Below are 23,473 nucleotides of genomic sequence, written 5' to 3'. Positions count from 1 at the left end.
ATAATAATAATAATAATAATAATAATAATAATAATAATAATAATAATAATAAAGATGGAAGGGACGGAGGTCATCTAGTCCAACCCCCTGCTCAGGCAGGAAACCCTATACCATTTCAGACAAATGGCTGTCCAGTCTCTTCTTAAAAACTTCCAGTGTTGGAGCATTCACCACTTCTGGAGGCAGGTTGTTCCACTGGTTAATTGTTCTAACTGTCAGGAAGTTTCTCCTTAATTCTAGGTTGCTTCTCTCCTTGATGAGTTTCCATCCATTGCTTCTTGTCCTGCCTTTGGGCGCTTTGGAGAATAGCTTGAGTCCCTCCTCTTTGTGGCAGCCCCTGAGATATTGGAACAACTGCTATCATGTCCCCACTCGTCCTTCTCTTCATTAAACTAGACATACCCAAGTCTCAACATCTTTTTTACATCTCATCCATGGATGAGAATCCTCAAGGGGAAAACAACTCAAGAAGCTTGGGAAATTTTCAATTATAAGGGTAGAGTTAGCCTCTACCATCTGAGTTTTAATTTTGATTGTCCACGTTCGCTTGACTTCTTCTATTGAGACTTTTGTGGTCAAGGGCTGGTCCCACACTGCTTACGCTGTGGCTACTTGGATCTGCTTATCACTCCACATTCTGATGCTGCAGGACACATGGAGCTACCAACTAGAAACCAAACAATTTTATAAATACATCAGCAACATAAACAAGAGATGACCCTCTGTGGTTCTTCCTATAGGAAGAGGCTCCTACACAAACTCTGCTTTTCTCACAGCCACATCTGCCACTCACCACACAGTCACCCATAACTACGTGAAAAGACATCATCAATTGTTCTGCCCATCTCTGAAACCAACGCCTCCTTAGCCAAACTCCTCGGTTGCAAGCAACAGGAACCAGATCTTTTGCAAGCACACTGAAGCCTTCCTTATTTCTAAGAGGAAGTATGTGGTTTGTTTAACCAGGGCTGTGCTACAAGATAGGCTGAACTTCCCCAAAGTCTTATTTTGGGGTCAGCTGCCATTAGCTCTGAAGCTGCAGTTCCTTCTATGTAGCCTTGTCACACTGTGGGACAGCTGTATCCCAGTGGTAGAGAGAGAGAGAGAGAGAGAGAGAGAGAGAGAGAGAGAGAGAGAGAGAGAGAGAGAGAGAGAGAGAGAGAGAGAGAGAGAGAGAGAGAGAGAGAGAGAGAGAGAGAGAGAGAGAGAGAGAGAGAGAGAGAGAGAGAGAGAGAGAGAGAGAGAGAGAGAGAGAATAAAACATTGAAAGGAAGACACAATGGCTGACATCTGAAGACAAGGTAAGCATCAATCTGAGCCAGGTAGAAGGATTCTCCCTCTGCTCATAACACAAAGAACTCTGACTTAGTCCAAAGACATTAGAAAATTTTATCTCTAAAAAGAGTTCAGGGTTTACTGTATGTAATTGTTTAGTGTTTTGCAAACAGTTTTGGATCTGAGCTACTTCTGTAGAGGGTCCTGCTCATCAAAAGATGTGGGAATGGGTTTTTTTCCCCTCATCCAAATGGATTACACAGGCGAAGACAACAGAATTCTGTTCCATTCCCATCATTCCTGTAAGTGCTCACTTGTATTGGGTTAAAGGAAAAAGGATTACAACACCAGAGAGCAATAAAGGAATGCCTCTTTTCATTGTGGACACAAAGAGATGCTATCTCCAAATACTTGCCTACATCCACACTTCTATGGGAAGACCACCAAAGCCTCCTGGACCAGATGTTCCTCTTTTGACAGCTAGGATCTGTTTACCCGTCCTTCTTGAACAAGCAGGCAGTACCCAAAGAGGAGAAATCAAGCACAAAATTGTCACCTTGCTTGGTGTTCTCCCACTGGGAGAAGATCAGATTGGATTCAGAGGACACAAGGTTTGTAGTTGTGGAAGATTGAGCCTTGGTGGAGCAGTGGGCTAATGCCTCCTTAAGTAACACCAGCTGCCTGCAATTAGTGCAGGTTCGCGTCCTACCAGGCTCAAGGTTGACTCAGCCTTCCATCCTTCCGAGGTAGGTGAAATGAGGACCCAGATTGTTGGGGGCAATAAGCTGACTTGGTAATAATGCCGCTTGGGGGGGGGGGGCGAAAGCCCTAACAAGCAGGGATATACATAGAATGAAGGCTATTGCTAAGCACATTGGTTTGTGCTTCTTAGATTGTAAGCCGCCCTGAGTCTTTGGAGAAGGGCGGGATATAAATGGGATTTTAAAAAAAAGAGGGCTATTGTCTGTTTAGACAAAGTTAACAAGGAAGCAGTGATAGAAACAGTAAAGAGAAGACAGTCTTGCTTGGAGGAAGGAAGAGTGTGTTGAATAACGGAATAACAGAGTTGGAAAGACCTTGGAGGCCTTCTAGTCCAACCTGCTGTTCAAGCCGGAAACCCTATCACATTTCAGACAAATGGCTGTCCAATCTATTCTTAAAAACCTGCAGTGTCGGAGCACCCACACCTTCTGAAACCAAGACCACTTTCAAAAGCCTGTCCAAATGTGCTTGGAGATAGTTGACCTCTGTGTTGATTGACAGCCACTTTGGTCAAGTAGTCAAGGCATCAGGCTAGAAATCAGGAGATTGTGAGTTCTAGTCTTGCCATAGGTATAAAAACAGCTGGGCGACTTTGGGCCAGCCCTAGGAAGGAGGCCATAGCAAACCACTTCTGAAACTTTGCCAAGAAACCGTAAGGAATTGTCTGGGAAGTCACCAGAGGTCACCGGTGATTTGAAGGCACCTTCCAAAAGAAATGTGTTTTGGTTTTTCCCCCCCAGGTTTGGACTGAGTGGAAAAATCTCATGCTTAATTTGTGCCTAGCTCAGAGCAGAAAATGTTGGGGGTGGAATGTCAAAGGGACGGCTGCTTCTATTTCAGAGGCAGAACGTAAGACAAACACACCCACCCACACTTCGTATTACCTTTTATCAATTTTTAAAATTCTCTTGGGGAAAAAAACAGCTCCCACCCACCCCCACCCCCCAAACCTGCTTCTCAGAAGCAAAATTGGGATGAAGTCGGCAGACATTGTGAAACCTCCAAAATCTCTTTTGAATTGCCTTCCATGCTGTCTTCAGGCTACTCCAGTACGATTGTGGGAATTCACAGACATTGTGGGAAAAATGAGCCCCAACGTCACAAATGAATTACCGAGCTGATGTTAAAATTGACCGATACGTAATTTAACACCTATTGGTGTGAAGGAGCCGGAAAACAAACCCAATTAGAAAAGTGAGTCTCTTCATTTCCTTTTCTAAACTAAATTAAGAAATGCTTCAATAAATCCGTTAAACCAAATAAACACACACACACACCTATCTAAGCAAGGCCATATCCACTCAGGATTCCAGACCAAAAGACTTTAGAGACCATTTCATTTCACAGTCTTGACTTTTAGACATTTTCTTTTTCTTTTTTCTTTTTTTCCCCCTCTCCTATTTCCCCAAGAAGAGGAGGTAAATATTAAACCTTGTTTTTTTCCTTTACTGAAACATAATTTGGATTAACCCTGCAACAGAGTTTTAAAAGAAATATTAAATTGGGAGAGAATGGATGGAGAAGGCAAACTAAGCAAGCTTATTCGCTTAGAAATGCAGCTGTCGGGATCTCTTTGTGATTTTTAAATATCTGGAAATGGAGAAGCATGTCTGGTTTGTGTTGAAAGCTCTTGCAGGATTCTAGGCACCTGATCTATTTTATGGATTTCTCGGAGGTCGCAGAATTCTAGAGTTGGAAGAAGACCATTTGAATGCTCAAGATCAATTCCCTACTTAATGTAGAACTCCAGATTAATGCATCTCCAATAAATACTTATCAAGTCTTGGCTCAAAAACAGCCAGCAAAGGGGATTTCATCTATTCCTTTAATGGTTGATTTCCACCTGCTCTTATTTTAATTTTCCCCTCTATCATTTCATCAGAATTCTTCTGTATCAAAACCAATATTTCATCTCCTTCAAACTGGAAAAATAAAGCATAGACGTTGAACTTTTCAGGTATCCCTCAACAGATATCTCTTCTGGGTGCATTATACAGGTGTCTTATGTTCCTGAGGAGTTAGAGGGGCCTTGTTCAAAAATAGAATTTTTCAAAAGTTGGCATACGGAGAATGCATTCATCATCATTTAGGTTGTTGTAACGTCACGATTAAGAGCCAATTGATGTAGAGGTTAAGCCATCAGGCTAAAACGGGAGACCTTGAGTTCGATTTACACCCTGGACACAAAGTCAGCTGGGTGACCTTGTGCCTGTCACTTTCTGTTAATCATAGGAAGGAAGCAATGGCAAACTGCGTCTGAAAAACCTTGCCAAGAAAACCATAGGAATTTGTCCAGACAGTCTCTGACAACTGGATGTGATGGACAGAAGGAAAAAGAAAGATTACAATTGTTTTGTAAACCTGAGCACTCCTGTGTGTATGTACAGTATGTGTAGACAGATATTGGACCACAAGTTCTCATCAACCTTTATATCTGTCCTACAAAATAATCAACACCTTATTCATATGCCAAGTTTGAAAAAATTATCTTCCAAGAAAAAAAAATCTGAAGTTCCATCAGTGGATAATATGATTTCCTACAGCAGTTCGCTGTTGCCACCATTGTGAAAACTTGACAAAAGTCAGGAGAATTTCAACATAGGCATCTCTCAACGCTGCTAACATCGGATGTCTTTGCATGGAGAAGAGATGGAAATGTAGCCATCTTTTCCCCTTCTGCTTTTAGAGTTAGATGATGCTGGGAAGAGGGAGATGTGAATGAGAGTCCAGGTAGACATAACAACACTAAACCTAGCGTGAGAATCAAGGTTACAGAGCCCAGAACTGATAAAGAATTGGCGGGCTGGAGAGCTGGAGAGGAAGCCCATGCTTCAAGCTAATTGGGGAATGTGATTTATGACTGTTAATTGGAGGAGGGAATTGTGCTTTGATACTAGGTGCCAACGGAGGGGAATTCAGTTTTTGGCTTTGATTATGTAAGTGCCGATATTATGCTACTCGAATAAAAGATCCCTTAAGGTAAACAATGCCTTGAAGTTCTTTTGAAGAGTTTCATCTGTCGGAACCATGACAACATCATTATGCAAAGTGATAAATACTGCAGTTATATATACTTCCAGAAGTTGCAATTTTTGTATTGACAAGAGAACATTTGGACTTGAACTTTTCCTATGTGTTTTACCTAGTTCTGAAAGAAAAAAAAGCACTTGGAAGGAAGAGAAAAACTATGGGGAATGCCATCAAAATATTGAAAACCACACCTGAAGTGAAGAATACACCTTGGCAATCAGGTACGTGTGTTTTGCTTTTTTTAAAAAAGTATGATTCAGAAGGACATAGGAAAGGAAGAAAAAGTATAGAAATTGAATGATAACTAGAAATATATTTTGAAAGACAACTAGTTTGCAAGTTTCCATGACATCATAGATGGCATCAATGCTTAGTAGTACATCAAATGTTGGGGTCCCAGTGGCCCATTGTTGACCTCTGCCCCAGGGTCATCTTCAGTTGGTGTTTCAGACTTGTGTGTAATGGACAATTGAGTTAGAAAGCTCTTATTTTAATTCTCCACAATCTACGTATCCTTCCTACATAGTTCTCTTTTTCTATCAAATAGGCCTATTTTTTTAAGTTGAGTTGCTGAGATGGGGTTTCCTCTTCCGAGAAATGGCTTCTTTTTTAAAACTGGGGAGGAAGGAAAAAGCACCAGGTCTCTCTCTTCTTCTTCTAGTCTGAACTGGTTTCCGGCCATATTCCCCCAATCTGTCTGCCTATCATTCTTTTGATTTGTGGCTACCAGGTTTAACTTTCAACCTATAACCAGTGTCAGGACCCAACCCAAACCACGTCTTAAGAAGACAAAATTCTTGGAGTCAAATCTATTCCAAAAAGAATCTTTACTATGACATGCTTGGTTGTAGGAAACGAGACAGGACTTAATATTATTCCATGAAGTAAACCTACATTGAGTCTTTAGATGTTCCATTTAATAAATCTAATCATCAAATCTTTTAAGTCTATTTCAAAACATATTTTAGTTATCTGTTAGAATTTTCTTAAGATCAATTACATTTAGATACCTAAAACATTTCCTTTATAATCCGAAACATGTTCATATTTTTCATATCTGAAAACAAACTAAAAGAAAAAGAAGAGAACTAATACTGTCTTGCTTAGGGAGTTCATTCCTCTTATATTAAAATCTTTCTGTTTCTTCAACCGTATTCGAACAAGTGTTTAATTTTTAAATATTCCCTCTGATGCGCCCCATCATCTAATGTAGCTCTCTCCTTTTGCAGAACCTCTTTCCCAATCAATATAATCCATTGAGTCAAACAGTCTTTCCATAATCTTGTAGTGTTGTTGTAAATATTAAAAGGGAATCAAATAGCATGTCTTTGTACAAAGATTTTGTCCCTTTCATTGAAGATTTCTGTCAGGACCCACCCCAAACCACGTCTTAGGAAGACAAAATTCTTGGAGTCAAATCTATTCCAAAAAGAATCTTTACTATGACATGCTTGGTTGTAGGAAACGAGACAGGACTTAATATTATTCCACGAAGTAAACCCTTATAAAGAGTTCCCGGTTTAACCCCCCCTTAACCCCATTTGGTCATTCCCCCATCCTTTATCTCGTATCATCCCTCTCGTGGGAAAAAGGAACTTAGGATCCTTCATGTTTATTGCTCTCTTCCATGACACAAGCCAGATGCTAGCCCCCCCTTTTGTTTCCCCAGTTCAAAAGGCTTCTCCTTTCCTTTGAAATGCCTAATACCGGTTCAATACACATCCATTCTCTTCTCTTCGGGAGATGGCAGAATCCATGGAATAATGTTTGAAACATTCCATTTATGAATATGATATAAATGGATTCTGACAACCAGCTTCACCTCTGATATGGTTTCCAGGTACATCTCTGGCCCAACAGTTTAGCCCAGTTTACAGTTAGTCCTCGACTTATAACCATTTGTTTAGTTTGAAGCTACAATGGCACTGAAAACAAGTGACTTATAAACATTTTTCACACTTATGACCCCATGGTTTCCTGATCAAAATTCTGATGCCTTGCTCCGAAAATGGAGTCAGGCTAAAAGACCACCCAGCTTAACTTCGTTCTTTCCACTTCTTTTCATCTTGATGAAAATTCATATATCTTTGGGTGTATCTTTCCCTAAATGTAAGCATATTTGAAAGCAGTTTTCAAATATTATAAATAGGCACTTTCTACTACTGCACATATTTATGTGCAGGTTCCCCCTAAATTAAGGATCCGGTATTCGATTTTTAACTGTAAATTGAACTTAAAATATACATAAAATGCAGTTTTCAGCAAATAACTCGTTCAGTCTGCATAAAGAAGTTGAGCGTTTCTTGGAATGAATTATGGGGCCTACTTACTTTCCCCTCCTCGCTGATTTTCCACTAGTTAAAATTACATTGACTTTGTATCTTGATTGCAGCTATTTATCAGTCCATCATTTTAAGTTCAAACACTAGTCTTTCTTTAAAAAAAATTCAACACTAAACTCTGTTGATATTTGATAAGACTATTAGAGATTGTTCTTTTAAAATATGTCTTCAGTCAAAAGAACAAAGACTTTTTTATTTCTAATGATATGTTTGTATTTAGTCTCCTTGGCTATTTAACTATTTAAGGCCCTTTGATACTTTCCTTCCTGTCTTTCTTGTAACATCTCCATAAACATCTAATCCATCTAACAACCTGCTGTAGCTAGTTTAGTTATGGATTAATTTATGAGATTCTACAATAGTGAGAAAAAAAATGGCACTCTCTTTTCCCACAAGTTTTCATTATTCACAGATGTGGTGACCATAGTTTATTTTTTGTAGAAAAAAAGACAGGCAGACTCTATGAACTGAGTCAAGACAGGAATCAGCCTGGAATTGTTATGTTCTCATAATCGATCTAACTCTAAACGTTCTTGAATTCCATTGACTGTTATCTAGCATCAATTTAGTGCTAACCATTACTAGACTGGATTCTTGTGTATAGACATCAGCAAATAATTCTGTTTAACTGGAGCTTAACGTGTGGCCCTGATTCTTTGTGCCTGGCATTTTTCTTGACAAAATGTCAATGCCAACTTTCTTTCAACATGTAGCACCTTTCAAATTGCTTCTTCTGCCTTTTGTACTTATCAGTTTTCTTGTTTTAATCAAGGACAAAGTTGCTAATAGCCAAATCAGATCTTTGGTTGATGACTCCTGTGTATATGCAAAACTGATCCATGAGGAGTCTTCAACAAATCCTGAAGTTGGGTCACTATGGGGAAAATATTAGTGGGTAAGACTCAAGAGAGGTGAAAAAAGATGGAACAATTTTAACCATTGCAAAGAACCGAGCATTTATTCCCTTAGACCCTTTCCTGCAAGGAGGTGGGAGAAATGAGTATAACTGGGTTGAACTATTAAGGCCAGTTATATAGTTACTTACCAAAAAAGCATCAATTCTTCACCCTTAATTAAGGTGGGGGCATCTTTTCTAGAACTTCAGGAGATAGCCAAATGTCCCTGAGTAATCTACAAGCAGAATACTTCCTGCTGTTGTTACTCAAGATCTGTTCCCATACATGCAACAGGAAGATGGTTTAGAACTGTGAGGTGGCTGAACTTCCTCAACAACGGCAGTAGATAAGTGGAGACATTGGAAGGCAAGCTCAACCAAGGTTTAGCTTTTGGCAGAGTAATAAAACACCATAAAATGTTTTATGTGAAGCCAAACTAGTACAGTTTTGCAGTTTAGACTTCCTGCTACCTTTCATATGTTATCTGTAATGATCTCTAGTAGTTATCCTGATATTTAGCCCCAGAAGTCCACCTTCTCCAAACCTTAACAACTAATAAACATTCGCTATAATGTTAAAATGGGTGTTTACAATACTCTACCAGGGTTTTTAATGGACCCTTCAGTTCAAAAAGTTATCTCTATGTGTTTGTGGTGTGTAAATCTTTCAGTCATCAGTTGACACATAGAGATAAGCCACATTTACATGCCATTCAAAATAAAAAATCTGAGCAGGAAACAAAAAGATCAGGGTGCATCTCTCCGACAACCAGCACTCAGATAACCAAGGATTAACACCAGATAAATAATCAAGCAGCAAACAATATCCCTAATCAAGGAACTACCAAGGAACAAACCGCCGCCCCACCAATACTAGAAGGGCAAGACACCAAATGTAAACAGGGAGAAAACCCCACTCTCTACTAGCATTGATGAAGTTACCTAGTCAAGTGAAGGAGCTACCAAGGATGGAAGACATCTGCAAGCAAATAACCAAGCTTAGAGAGCACCAAGGACTACATTATACAATAATATGCATACAATGCACAGGGGAGGCAGAAGCATTCTCACTTTTTCCTAAGATTAGAACTTAACCTCACTGGTTGATGTCACACAGGGTGCATGGTCAATTGAAGGAAGAGCTTTCCTTCTTCAAAATTAGCAATCGGATGAGTTTGCACCAACTACGGTGAAGGAAATCAATTGTGACGGCTGTCAAACGGGAGTAGAAAATCTCTCGGAGGATAAACTATCCATGACGGTGGCTTCAAGAGAAGTTTAGCACTTCCCATGAATACTAATTGCTGGAAGATCACAGTGCAATCCTTCCTTGTGAGGTTCTTGAATGCATCTGGACAGCCACCAAAATTCACAAAGATTGACTAGATGCCTCCTAACATCTGGCACTTCAGGGGTCTTGTGCTTTTATTTGGTAGAATGTGTTAATCAGGCTCAAGCAACTATACCTTGCGTTGCGTTGCATTGATTGACTGATTGACCAGTGGAATGATTTGCCTCCAGAGGTTATGGGTGCTCCAACACTGGAGGTTTTTAAGAAGAGATTGGACAGTCACTGGTCAGAAATGGCATAGGGTTTCCTGCTTGAGCGGGGAGTTGGACTAGAAGACCTCCAAGGTCTCTTCCAAATCTGATATTCTGTGATTGATTGATTGGTTGATTGGTTTTGCAGGTCAGAGAAGTGATTTTCTTGCTGTTCTCTATGACTATCCCACGCCGGATATAAGCCAGCCTATATTTCAAGTTGGGGAGAAACTACGTGTGATATCAGAGTAAGTATGCGATTTCTTTTTTGGTTATAAAAGTTGTGTTGCCATTTGCATTTGTTCTTACATGGTTTGGCTACGTTGTGTTAAGGTTATATATTTTTAGAGCAGATATTATCTGTGGAGGAATAAATTTCTAACTATTTAAAGTTTTCTTAAACCTTAAAGAAAACCGTCTATCCATGCCCACCAAGAACAGGTGGCAAAGTCCTCCCCCACTCAACTGCAATAAAGGTTAAGATTTTTGTAAATGCCATTTTAATATTCTTCCATATCATTTTAGTACAGTTAAAGGTAAATTTTATTCCACTTCTGTTATTTGCCTAGGAACCTAACAAATAATTTGAAAGGGTATTTTCTTTCTGAACTCAAGAATTACAGCAGCATAATTTCTGATATAACTTTGTAGGAGCTGAGAGAGGTGGGAGGGAGCCAGTAAATTTTTGTCGTGAGAAGTTATTGCAAAAGTATTTCCCTGCTTTCTCCCTGACTGATTGGTGGGGATGTGATAGAAATGGACAAATTAGGCCACCATTTACAACTGATCGCAACGCCTCACAATCACGTGACTGTGATCTGCAAAGTTTACAGCAAAAACTGCTCATTTAGGAGAATGGATTCACACTTATGACTGCATAACAAACGCTGTAAAAATGGCCATAAAATCTAATCCGGTCACACAAGTGTCCAAATTTAATACTGCTACATCTTACAACTAAAATCCACTCCCAGTTTTAGTGTAAATCAAGGACTACCTGTATATTCCACAGAAGTGCGCCAGTTGCGGCCCTCTCTGGACCGGGATGCCCTACGCACAGTCACCCATGCGCTCGTGACCTCCCAGCTAGACTACTGCAACGCTCTCTACATGGGGCTGCCCTTGAGGACCACGCAGAGGCTTCAACTGGTGCAGAATGCAGCCGCGCAAGTTGTTATGGGAGTTTCCCGATACTCCCGTGTAACACCTCTTCTCCGTGAGCTGCATTGGCTTCCAGTTGCCCTCCGGGTGAGATTCAAGGTGCTGGTAATGACCTATAAAGCTCTGAATGGCTTGGGTCCGGATTATCTAAGGGAACACCTGCTGCCGGCATCAACTTCCCATCGTCCTGTGCGCTCCCATAGGGAGGGCCTTCTTAGGGTGCTGCCGGTCAGGAACTGCCGGCGGGTGATCCCCAGGGGGAGGGCATTCTCTGTGGGCGCGCCTGCCCTTTGGAATGATTTACCGGTGGAACTTCGGACTGCCCCCAATCTGCGTACATTTCGCCGGGATCTGAAAACCTGGTTTTTTGATCTATCAGGCCTGGACTGAAGGGGTTTTAGCTTTTAATATAGTTTTAATTGTTGGGCTTATGTAATTTAATCTATTTTAATTTATACTATTTTTTATATATTATATTTTATGCTGCCCTGTAAACCGCCCCGAGTCCTTCGGGAATAGGGCGGTATAAAAATTTAATTAAATAAATAAAATAAATTAAATAAATTAAATAAAGTCACCTTGAAGGAGACACCTGGAGCATGAAGAATTGATGGAAACAGAATTGATGAAAACAGAAAAATAGGCCCTAATAAGAAGGAAATAAACCATACATTGTATGGAAAACCCATACAGATTCCCTGGGCTCTAGGTTACTGAATCAAGAATGATTTTCTTTTTCTTTCCTAATATCACAAACGACAATGCGTATGTGTTATTTTCAACCAACATTCCTCCTCTTCTCTTCTGCCTTAAAAAAAACAAAAAAACAAAACCACAAAGATGAAAGACTGAAAATCAGCTCTTTGTTTGTGTGCAAATAGGAAACAAAAGTGTAAATTGTCAAGAAAGCTCCTGTTTTCCTCCACTTGGGTGTTTCAAATCAGGTGACCAGGCGGACTGATGATGGACAGTTTTGTTTTGTTTTTCAAAACCGGACCAAAATTTTTCTTGCAGTGTACCTTTTGTGTACCAGTCAAGCCTCTGAGCTCACAACTGACAAGTGCGACAGTCGAGATTGGATGGAACTTTCCTCTTCCTGTTATGACACTGCCGGGCATGTACACAAATGTCATGAGAGCTTGCAGAATATGCAAAGAGCTGTGGCTCTCTTTGGAAAAAGTTCAGAGAAGAGCAACTAAAATGATCAAAGGCCTGGAGACTAAAACATATGAAGAAGGGCTGCAGGAATTGGGTTTGGCTAGTCTAATGAAGAGAAGGACGAGGGGCTGACATGATAGCAGTATTCCAGTATTTGAGGGGCTGCCACAAAGAAGTCAGCCTATTCTCCAAAGCACCTGAAGGCAGGACAAGAAACAATGGTTGGAAACTGACCAAAGAGAGAAGCAACTTGGAATTAAGGCGAAACTTCCTAACAGTGAGAAAAATCAACCAATGGAACAGCTTGGCTTCAGAAATCATGGGTGCTCCATCACTGGAGGTTTTTAAATGGTATAGGTTCTTCCGCATGAGCAAGGGGCTGGACTAGAAGACTTTCCAGCTCTATTCTATTCTATTCTATTCTATTCTATTCTATTCTATTCTATTCTATTCTATTCTATTCTATTCTATTCCATTCCATTCCATTCCATTCCATTCCATTCCATTCCATATTTTCTATTCTATTCTATTCTATTCTATTCTATTCTATTCTATTCTATTCTATTCTATTCTATTCTATTCTATTCTATTCTATTCTATTCTATTCTATTCTATTCTATTCCTCTACTCTACTCCTCTATTATTCTATTCTATTCTGTTCTGTTCTGTTCTGTTCTGTTCTACTCCACTCTGCTCCATTCCATTCCATTCCATTCCATTCCATTCCATTCCATTCCATTCCATTCCATTCTATTCTATTCTATTCTATTCTATTCTATTCTATTCTATTCTATTCTATTCTATTCTATTCTATTCTATTCTCTATTCTATTCTATTCTATTCTATTCTATTCTATTCTATTCTATTCTATTCTATTCTATTCTATTCTATTCTATATTGTAGGGCACCAGGCCAAATAGTTGTTTCCTATGAAGAAATTATACAGAAATGGGATCCATCGATTTTAAGTGCCCGCTCATACAATTCCATGATGGCATTATGGCGTCAAAACACTCAAGTGGTAACTAATGTGTTCAAAGCCCAGTTTAGGAATCGTCTAAAATTAGCATGTTCCTCCCATGAGTACTTTCTTTAAATCTGAGCCTAAACATGATATGTATACATCTTTTCCAAGGTAAAGTGGACTGCCTTCAGTCAGGCACGGAAATCCTATTAGGCACAATTTATTGAACGTTTTCAACTTATCTGACATTCCAGTTTAGACCTTTTCACCAATTTGTTTCTACGCTATTTATAAAGCAAGGAAAACTAATAAAAAGTCCCTTGATTTTTATCTCATAAATACTGTGAGATAATGGGTCTGGCTTGGTCATTTTACAGTAACTAGACAAGTTTTTCCAGGAAAAAAAACTCTACCTCAAATTGCAGGATATATTCTACCTCTAGCTTCTGGGACTAGAAGACCTTCAGGATCCTTTTTAATGCGATGAGAGCACAAAGGACCCCACTACTTCAACCCTGAGCTACAAATATTCGCTTTGCAGTGAGATTAATTCTAATTCTAGACTGCTTTCACCCTGGCTTTGACAGAAGCTTCCTCTTTTCACTTTTTCAGCGAAGGTGTCTGGTGGAAAGCTTGCTCTTTGACTACCGGAAAAGAAAATTATATTCCGGAAAATTGTGTTGCCAGAGTTTACCACGGGTAAGGAATTTCCTTATGTGTATCTATGCTTACACGGGCAAATGCATCCACGCTGTTGAAAATGCCCATTTCTGTACTCATATTTGTATGATATGTCCATCAGTTACATTTCCCACTCTCCAATAACTTGCAATCGGGAGCTGGCTGGGAAATCCAGATGTGTAAAATATTTCCAAAGACACAGTAATCAGACTTCCCAAGCCCGTTGTGCACTATGCTTCTGCTTTTCCTGAATAAACCTGACTTATTTCTCCTTTGTTTTTCCTGCAGCTGGTTATTTGAAGGTATCGGCAGAGAAAAAGCTGAAGAACTTCTGCTCCTTCCAAATAACAAAACTGGCTCTTTCATGATTAGAAAAAGCGAAACAACAAATGGTAAGCAAAAGCCGGTTAGGAAACACTAGTCTATTTTCTCATAAACCAGGGTGAGGAATGAGTGACTCTTTCTATGCTCTTGGGTTGCAATCCTCCACACTGGCTAGACTGCCTAAATCTAAATTTTGACTCTTATTATAGCAACTTTCCTTTCCTTCCAGGTTTTTATTCATTGTCAGTCCGGCACGTGCATGTGAAGCATTACAGAATCTTCCGCTTGCCAAACAATTGGTATTACATTTCGCCTCGGCAAACGTTTCAGTGTCTAGAGGACCTCGTAAACCACTATTCTGGTAAGAGAAAGCTCCAATCACCTTCTTTTCCAAGATCAGAAATATAACTTGTCAAGTTACCCTGGCTAGGATTTATACTTTCTGTCCGTGCAATGTTTGGTCATTCCGAGAATGTGGAAATGAATGCCTTGTGCAAAGTCATGGATTAAGAACATGCTATGCCCAATATATGGCTTAACTTGTTGGCCTGGTTCATAGAACATTCTAAGGCAATAACATGATTCCCGATTTATGTTCACCCCAAAACTACCCATCATCAGGTTAGCAAATCTAGTATGCCATGTGAAGCCAACCACTATGTCAAAATACATTGTAGTTTAAAGCCGTGCACGCATCATACAATGGCCTCAGAAAAAATTACTTACAACCTGTAAAGCGGAAAAGCATTTCCACTAATATGCTCTCTGAACACATATTAAGACTGTGCTATGGCAACAATTTATTTATTATTAATCAAACTTATGTATATAGCCATCTATCTCTCCAAGGCTACTCTGGATGTTGCCAACCAACAGACAAAACAATTGATATAAAACAGACAAAAATCTAAAAAGCCACCATAATAAATAACATAAAAAGTATGAACAGGCCACAATTTTTCCTACATTGTTCTTATCAACTGAGATTATTTATAATAGTTTTAGCATTCTTCCACGCAATCAGAAGACACAACCAGCTCCATGCAGGAAATGTTCAACAGCTCAGAACAAAAGAAAAATCAAATGAAAACTTCCATAGAGTATCCAAAGATTAAGGACTATATTAAGGTTTTCACTACTTCTACACTTAGGCAAGAAAAACCAACTGTAGCTCAACTCCAGTAACTGTGAGAGGGATCTCAGAGTCCTAGTGGACAATCACTTAAATATGAGCCAGCCGTGTGCAACGGCAGCCCAAAAAATGTCAACACAATCCTAGGCTGCATTAATAGAGGGTTAGAATCAAGATCATGTGAAGTTCTAGTACTGCTTAACAAACATTTGGTAAGACCACACTTGGAATACTGCATCCAGTTCTGGTCACCAGAATACAAAAAAGATGTTGAGACTCTGAAAAGAGTGCAGAGAAAAGCAACAAAGATAATTAGAGAGCTGGAGGCTAAAACATACGAAGAACGGTTATAGGAACAGGGTACGTCTAGTCTAATGAGAAGAAGGACTAGGGGAGACATGATAGCAGGGTTCCAATATTTGAGGGGCTTCAACAAAGAAGAGGGGGTCAACCTATACTCCAAAGCACCAGAAGGCAAGAAAAAGAAACAATGGATGGAAACTAATCAAGGAGAGAAGCAACCTAGAACTAAGGAGAAACTTCCTGACAGTGAGAACAATTAACCAGTGGAACAGCTTGCCTTCAGAAGTTGTGGGTGCTCCATCACTGGAGGCTTTCAAAAAGAGATTGGGCAACCATTTGTCTGAAATGATATAGTGTCCCCTGCTCAAGTAGGGGTTTGGACTAGAAGACCTTCAAGGTCCCTTCCAATTCTATTATTCTATCTTCTAATTAATGTGAATATCTCATGCATTTTCAATGGTGTGACGCCACAACTTCTCTAACAACCACGCCACTTCTCACAAACCATGCTAGCTGAAGATTCACATCAAGGAAAAGGAAGCTTAGTTTTTCCCCCAGTGGTAGGTAAATATCAGTTCTCCATGCTTATATTTTAGACCGCTTCAGTGGATTTGAAACATCAGTTGCCCAGTGATGTCATACTAATCTAATCCCATCACTCATCTCAAAATATTTTGCTTTTATTTAAAACCACTTAAAATAGAGGATGTGAAAGTGGAAGTCATATGATAACCAGCAACTAATTTTAGCCTCAACCTGTTTTGCACAGCTAGCTTTTTTTCCATACTCACCCTAACAAACTCATTACCTAAACTGAGCGGATTCAAATGTGTACATGAAACCGTCATTTGGAAAGTATGTGAAGCTTTGGTTGTTGTTGTTTTTTAACTTAGTGGAAACCATATCCTCCTCTTTGCAGGTGTGCTTAAAATAAAATGATATTAGGGAAAAGAAAAAGAAAAAGCATTTATCCCTCCTTGTAGCATTGGAGGGGCTGCTAAAACTATAGCTGTTCATCTTCAATGTTGCAGAGAATTTCATTGTGCACTTTAAATAGTTCCAGAAATTTTCCTGCAAACATTAGAGATGAATGCACATTGCGAAGCTAAGAGTTATTGTTCCTTCCTTGTGTCTGCTTATCATCCGTTTTATTTCCCACATCTGCTTTTATTTTAATTTTGCCTTCCGTTACTTTAGTGACGGATTTGACCATAAATATAAAGAGTTTAAAAATGTACTCCTTTAATCAGAATAGAGCTAGAAGGGGCCTTGGAGGTCTTATAGTCCAACCCCTTGCTAAAGCAGAAGACCCTATACCATTTCAGACAAAGGGTTGTCCAGTCTTTCCTTAAAAACCTCCAGTGATGACGCACCCACAACCTCTGGAGGCAGGCTGTTCCACTGGTTAATTGTCCTCACTGGTAAAACGTTTCTCCTTAATTCCAAGCTGCTTCTCTCCTGGACTACTTTCCATCCATTGTTTCTTGTCTTGCCTTCTGGTGCTTTGGATAATAGGTTGACCCCCTCTTCTTTGTGGTAGCCCCTCAAATATTGGAATGCTGCTATCGTGTCCCCCCCCTTGTCTTTCTTTTCTCTAGACTGACCATACCCAATTCCTGCAACTGAAATATATTTTGAAATACACGTAGTCCTCGATTTACAAAAGTTCATTTAGTGACTGTTCGGAGTTACAATAACACTTTTAAAAGTGACTTACGACCCCTTTTCACACTTACGACCGTCGCAGCATCCCCACGGTCACGTGATCAAAATTCAGATGCTTGGCAACTGATGTTGTGATTCAGGGTCAGCCTGTGGGTTCGGCAGTTGGGTCGGACGACTCAGAGGAGGAGGAGGGGGGTGTTGAAGACCTTGCTGAGGGGGTTGAAGAGCTTGCTGATGAGAGCCCTCAGCCAGGCCCCTCCCACTTGGTCACCATGGAGACCCAGCTGTGTGAGCCTGACAGCGTGGATGAAGATGACCCACAGCTGGCCCTGTTCAAGGACGCCCGACGCAGGAGGCAGTCAATTAGGAGTAAACAGAGGAAGGCAATGGGGCTTCTCGGAAGGAGGCAGAGAGAAGCCACGCCCTGAACTCTATATAAGGGGAATGTGTGGGGAGGGCTGGTTTGCTGAAGGCAACCGCTTGGATAGTTCGTGTTTCTTAAAGCTCCTGTTTGTTGGTTCGTGTCTTGTTTGTTTTTGTAGCTATAAATTTGGCAGGCATAATTCCAGCCTCTTGCCGTTTGTAAAGGGGTTGTCCCTGCCTTTTCTGCAGGGCCGGTAGCAGGCTGGTACAGAACAACTGACTCCATATTTCTGACGGTTGCAGTGCGCCGGAGTCACGTGATCCCCTTTTGCAATCTTCTAACAAGCAAAGTCAATGGGAAGGCCCGATTCGCTTAACAACCGTGTTGCTAACTTAACAACTGCAGTGCTTCATTTAACCTTTGTTAAATGAAGCACTGCAGTTGTTAAGTTAGTAACACTTTTTTAAAAGGTTAAAGGAAGGCGGGAAAAGGTTGTAATGTGGGGCAAAACTCGCTTAACAAATGTCTCGCTTAGCAACAGAAATTTTGGGCTGAACTGTCGTCATAAGTTGAGGTCTACCTCTCCAGCATATTTTCCCCTCAAAATACCTTTTTTTTAAAAAAATATTTCTCACCAGAGAACTCTAGTATATATAGAAACAGAGATAAATAAATGTCTTATATTTGCTAAGTTTTTAACTTCTTTACCTTTACTCATTTCTAGGTTAACTATAAGAATTTAATTTCAAATGTTAAGCTCAAGAATGGCCACCCTTTTCCTTTTCGGTAAATAAATTTAGATTTAATAGTGTCTTAGCAACATTCTTGATATCAGAAGCTTTCAAAGCTACTTTCCCTGATGTGGCATTTTTTTGGGAACAGAAATCAAATCAATACTAAGCAGCCAACATAATCATTTTACTAAATTTATAGGGCTGCCCATGTTGCAAAGTGAAACTGGGTTGTTAATACAATAAATACGTCAATATAATATTTTTAAAAACCCACTGGTTTTGCTTCCAAATTCCAAATATTAAAATCCCCAGGTATAAGAGACAAAGAGTGTTTTGCTCTAATTCACTTCCTCTCTTTCATAGCACTGATGCTACTCATTACTTCTACTTTTAGAGCAGTCCCAGGAAATAGCAATACTTAGTGTTGTTGTTAGTTGCAAAGTCGTGTCCGACCCATCACGACCCCATGGACAACGTTCCTCCAGGCCTTCCTGTCTTCTACCATCTTCTGGAGTCCACTTAATCTCACGCCTACTGCTTCAGTGACTCCATCCAGCCACCTCATTCCCTGTCGTCCCCTTCTTCTCTTGCCCTCAATCTTTCCCAGCATTAGGCTCTTCTCCAGTGAGTCCTTCCTTCTCATTAGCTGGACATAGTATTTGAGTTTCAACTTCAGGATCTGGCCTTCTAAAGAGCAGTCAGGGTTGATCTCCTCTAGGACTGACCAGTTTGACTCAATTCTTTGGCGCTCAGCCTTTCTTATGGTCCAACTTTCACTGCCATACATTGCAACTGGGAAGACCATAGCCTTGACTATACGCACTTTTGTTGACAGGGTGATGTCTCTGCTTTTTAGTGTGCTGTCTAGGTTTGCCATGGCTTTCCTCCCCAGGAGAAATACCTAGTAGACCTGTGTAAATCTAAAAGGAAATGAAAAGTGAGCAGGACTAAACCTAGATAATATTCGGTGGCTAGATATTCAGGAAATTTATTTATTTATTTTATTTATTTATTATATTTTTATACCGCCCTTCTCCTGAAGGACTCAGGGCAGTGTACAGGGCAATAAATACAAAAACAGGATACAAAAGTTAAAAGCGATTAAATAAATGCCCAAGGTTAAAACAATAATTAAGATGTATTAAAACCCCAAGGCTGCAGGCTAGATTGGGAAGTTTAAAAAAACACCACCCTGAAGGAAGGAAGGAAGGAAGGAAGGAAGGAAATAACTCCCATAATGCTGTCAAGATAATGGCATGGATGCATTGATGCAATTCCAGGAAATGGCTTTATTTGACTATAATGCGCAAAATACTCGGTAAATGCAAGAATGGGCAGCTTGACAGAAGTGCTTGCGGTATTTTCAAAAGATGGTTATATATGTCTTGAGGGGAGCGGGTGGCTTGACGGCTCCGGGGTGAAAGATGCTGAGCATCTGTCAGGAAAGCTGACAGCCCTTGTTTCAGACCTGAGCGCCAGGTGACGGGATGAGTGCCCGTTACTTGCTCCAGCTCCCATCTAGCAATTTGAAAGCATGCAACTGCAAGTAGATAAATAGGTACCTCTTCGGTGGGAAGGCAACCATGTTCCATTCGCCTCGGCACCTAGTCATGCTGGCCACATGACCACAGAAGTGTCTTTAGACAACACCGGCTCCCTCAGTTAAGAAACAAAGATGACCCCTGCTCCCTTGAGTCAGACATGACTGGACATGTCTGGGGGAACTCTTTACTTTTACCTTGGTATATGTCTTGAGTATAAATGCTTCTGAAATGTATAGTATTGCACAGTCATTTGGAACCGCAATGTATCAACCAATAGCCTAAACAAGAGGTCAACCTGCATGCATTTTGCCTTTGTTTCAATCTGTAGAGGTGTCTGATGGCCTGTGCTGTATCCTCACAACTCCTTGTCTCACTCAACATACCAGTATCCACGAAGTAAGGAATCAAGAGCCCCCCGTGGTGATGCGCAACAAAACCATCTGGTGCAATCATGTGCAAAGGTACCCCTTGTTTAAGATAAGACATTTGAGATACGCTCTATTTCAAAATGGAAGTAAAGCAAAAGTCTGAGGTGGGACTGTCCTAAATTCTCAATTTTGCAATGGAAATAAATTATTCAGTACAAGTAGCCCTTGACTTATAACCCCAGTTAAGTGAATTCCCTGCACTTGTTAAATTACCCACACAGTTGTAAGTTGAATCTAGCTCTCCCATTGACTTTGCTTATCAGAACATCACAAAAGGGGATCACGTGATCCCGGGACACTGCAACCATCATAAGTAGGAGTTAGTTGCCAATTGTCCGAATTTTGATCGCATGACCATGGCGATGCTGCAATGGTCATAAGTGTGAAAAATGGTCATAAGTCACTTTTTTGAGTGACGTAACTTCAAATGGTCACTAAACAAATGCTTGTAAGTTGAGGACTACCTGTCTAATAAACACAAGCTTGTTTACAACCTGGTCTTCCACAATGCTTTGGAGCCAGTCAGGACATGCGTTAGGTGAAACAAACTCTGATAGTCAGCTTGGTGTTGTCCTGAAGGCATCAGGCTAGAAACTAAGAGACTGTGAGTTCTAATCCTGCCATGGGCACAAAGCCAGCTAGGTGACTTTGAGCTGGTCACTCCCTCTTAGTCCTCGGAAGGTGACAATGCCAAAACCCTGCTGAAAAACCTTGTCAAAAAAAACTGCAGGGACTTGTCTAGAATAGACAGTCTCCAAGAATCAGATGAGACTGAATAGAAAATAAATAAATAAATCTCAATCTTCACTGCAATATGTTAACCACCTGAAGGCAGGACAAGAAGCAACAGATGGAAACTAGTCAAGGAGAGAAGCAACCTAGAACTAAGGAGAAACTTCCTGACAGTTAGAACAATTAACCAGTGGAACAACCTGCCTCCAGAGGTGGTGAATGCTCCAACACTGGAGGTTTTGAAGAAGAGACTGGACAGCCATTTGCCTGAAATGGTATAAGGTTTCCTGCCTGAGCAGGGGGTTGGACTAGATGACCTCCAAGGTCCCTTCCAACTTTATTATTATTATTATTATAACCAGAAGTTAGCCATAATAGATTGGGATCACAGATGTGTGTCCTTACCTACAAACATAGAAGAGCACGATAGCTCACATGATTAGGATGTTGGGTTATCAAGCCCGCGTTCAAGACCCAAGTGCTGTCATCGGGCAGGGTTGAGCTCCCGTCCTTTGCTCCAGCTCCTGCCGGAGATGTGAAAGGAGTCCCTAACTTGGGCTTCCCCCACCCCCTCACTCTAGCAACAGTGATGTCATTGGCTAGTCTTTTCAACCCAAAAGCACCCACTTGTTTCTTACATGAGTGTGATGCTGCCAACAGGCATAGACAGCCTCCCACTCAAAGGATCCCTAAGCAGTAGAGGTAACCCTTAATGGGCGGATGTGGAATTGGCATTTTGTGACCCATTTATTCCTCTGGGATCATGGAGAGGTTAAAAAGGATTTGCTCACCACAAATAGAAAACAGGGAATCAATTTGCAAAATGAAGCAAAGTATATTTGGGAGGAAAGACGCAGTGGCAGGCTACTGTTTTAACACAAAGATGTATAAAATCTACCCGCCATTCTCCTGTTATTGTTTTCTACCAATCTAGTGATGCATTACATAAAACAGCTAAACTGCTAGTGAAATACTCTGTTCTGTACCCAGCATGAAATTACCCAACTAGGTACCATCATCAATGCTATAAGGCAGGGGTGTCAAACTCAATTTCATTGAGGGCCGCATCAGCATTGCGGTTGCCCTAAAGGGGCCAGGTTGGTATGGCCAGGGTGGGCGTGGCCTACCGGGTGGGCGTGGCTAGAGTGCGTATGGCCTACTGGGTGGGCGTGGCCAGCTCTACATCGTTCGCATCAAGGGTGCCTATGGGGGCCTGGGCAGGAGTGGGACAGATCTGAGGGTCTCTGGCAGAAGGAGGGTCTCTGGGCCAGGGCCAAGGCAGTGGGGGCCGTTCCCTCACTGTTTCCAGGATGGCTTCGCGGGCCGCATGAAACCACTTCGCAGGCTGGATCTGGCCCCCGGGCCTTGTGTTTGACATGTCTGCTATAAGGGAATGGAGTTTGCTCCCTGTTTATATACAAGTGGCTTGCCATATATTGGGAGGGAGTGTTCTTGTTCACTCCTCGAGTAGGCTGTGGTTTACTGAGTTGGCACTTCCTTGACTGGGGTGTTGTTTCCTGTTTATCTACAAAGGCAAACCACTCGTATATAAACAGAGAGCAAACCCTACTTCTTCCTAACACTGATGAAATGACCTGGTTGGGTAATGAAATGTCTGCAAGAAAACTACCAAGCTCAGAGAGCACCAAGGAAAAACGCAGTTTCAGCCCCAGAGCTACAAATATTCTCCTTCGTCAATCTTGCAAGTTTTAAGCCACTTTCTTTTTCTCCCAAGGTCCAGGGAGTGTGATGGAGACATTGCCGACATGCTCCGATTGGAAGACTCTGGCCTCAGCTACGGTCTCCGAAACAGCATCGCTTCTTACCTTGCTCTAACCATGGACGACGATCCTTCTTTTGTGAGGAAGAAAGCCAAAAAAACCCAGTCGGTGATCTGTCGGAGCAACTGCCAATCCCAACCTAATTTCTTGTATCATGAGGACTGAATCTGAGGAAAACCCAGCTTGGGAGTTACCAAGATGGAGGCAAATGAGCACTTTGAGTAGATCTCGCTGCATTCTTGGAAATCTCATCAACATCATTTCTAGACCACGAAGATCTCATCCCCAATCTCACAGATGCCCTAAATATACCCATATTTATATTTATTTATACAGGGGAGGGGGGGGGCTTGTAAAATATGAACTTTATTCATTTATGATCCTTTGACAGAGCTGAAAACTAGGCACACGTGCCTATCTTTATGTATATACACCTCTCGTGACATTAAAATATTTTAAAGAATTGAACACCTGTTTTACACTCACCTGGAGTCTTGTTTTTCGTCCACATTTTCGTTGTTGTTCAGTTGCTAAATCTGACCCTCTGAGACCCAATGGACCATAGGACTCCAGGCCCACTTGTCCTCCACTGTCTCCCACAGTTTGCCCAAATTCATGTTCGTTGCGTCAATGACGCTATCTAACCATCTCTTCCT

At 40.9% G+C, this 23,473-nt stretch overlaps 2 protein-coding genes across 4 annotated transcripts in view; one reads left to right on the top strand and one right to left on the bottom strand.

The window, feature by feature from the left end:
* Nucleotides 1–23,473, bottom strand: part of TG (thyroglobulin) — a 140,539-nt gene that overhangs the window by 32,143 nt on the left and 84,923 nt on the right. The gene's annotated exons all lie outside the window — the stretch shown is intronic.
* SLA (Src like adaptor) lies at nucleotides 1,025–23,285 on the top strand. Of its 3 annotated transcripts, none has more exons than XM_081323311.1 (8): nucleotides 1,025–1,301; nucleotides 5,184–5,288; nucleotides 9,995–10,094; nucleotides 13,742–13,828; nucleotides 14,099–14,202; nucleotides 14,364–14,495; nucleotides 20,205–20,337; nucleotides 22,772–23,285. In XM_081323311.1, the coding sequence occupies exons 2-8, from the start codon at nucleotides 5,225–5,227 to the stop codon at nucleotides 22,980–22,982; spliced, it is 831 nt and encodes a 276-aa protein (XP_081179437.1). In that variant the 5' UTR covers nucleotides 1,025–1,301; nucleotides 5,184–5,224; the 3' UTR covers nucleotides 22,983–23,285. The 3 variants fall into 3 exon arrangements, with proteins under 3 accessions (XP_081179437.1, XP_081179438.1, XP_081179439.1); XM_081323312.1 differs by lacking the exon at nucleotides 1,025–1,301 and adding an exon at nucleotides 2,961–3,231; XM_081323313.1 differs by lacking the exon at nucleotides 1,025–1,301 and adding an exon at nucleotides 4,665–4,767.

Source organism: Vipera berus (genome assembly GCF_964194415.1).
Source record: "Vipera berus genome assembly, chromosome: 3".
NCBI lineage: Eukaryota > Metazoa > Chordata > Lepidosauria > Squamata > Viperidae > Vipera > Vipera berus.
The sequence above is the reverse complement of the archived record's forward strand: the minus strand, read 5'-3'. Positions and strand labels throughout refer to the sequence as shown.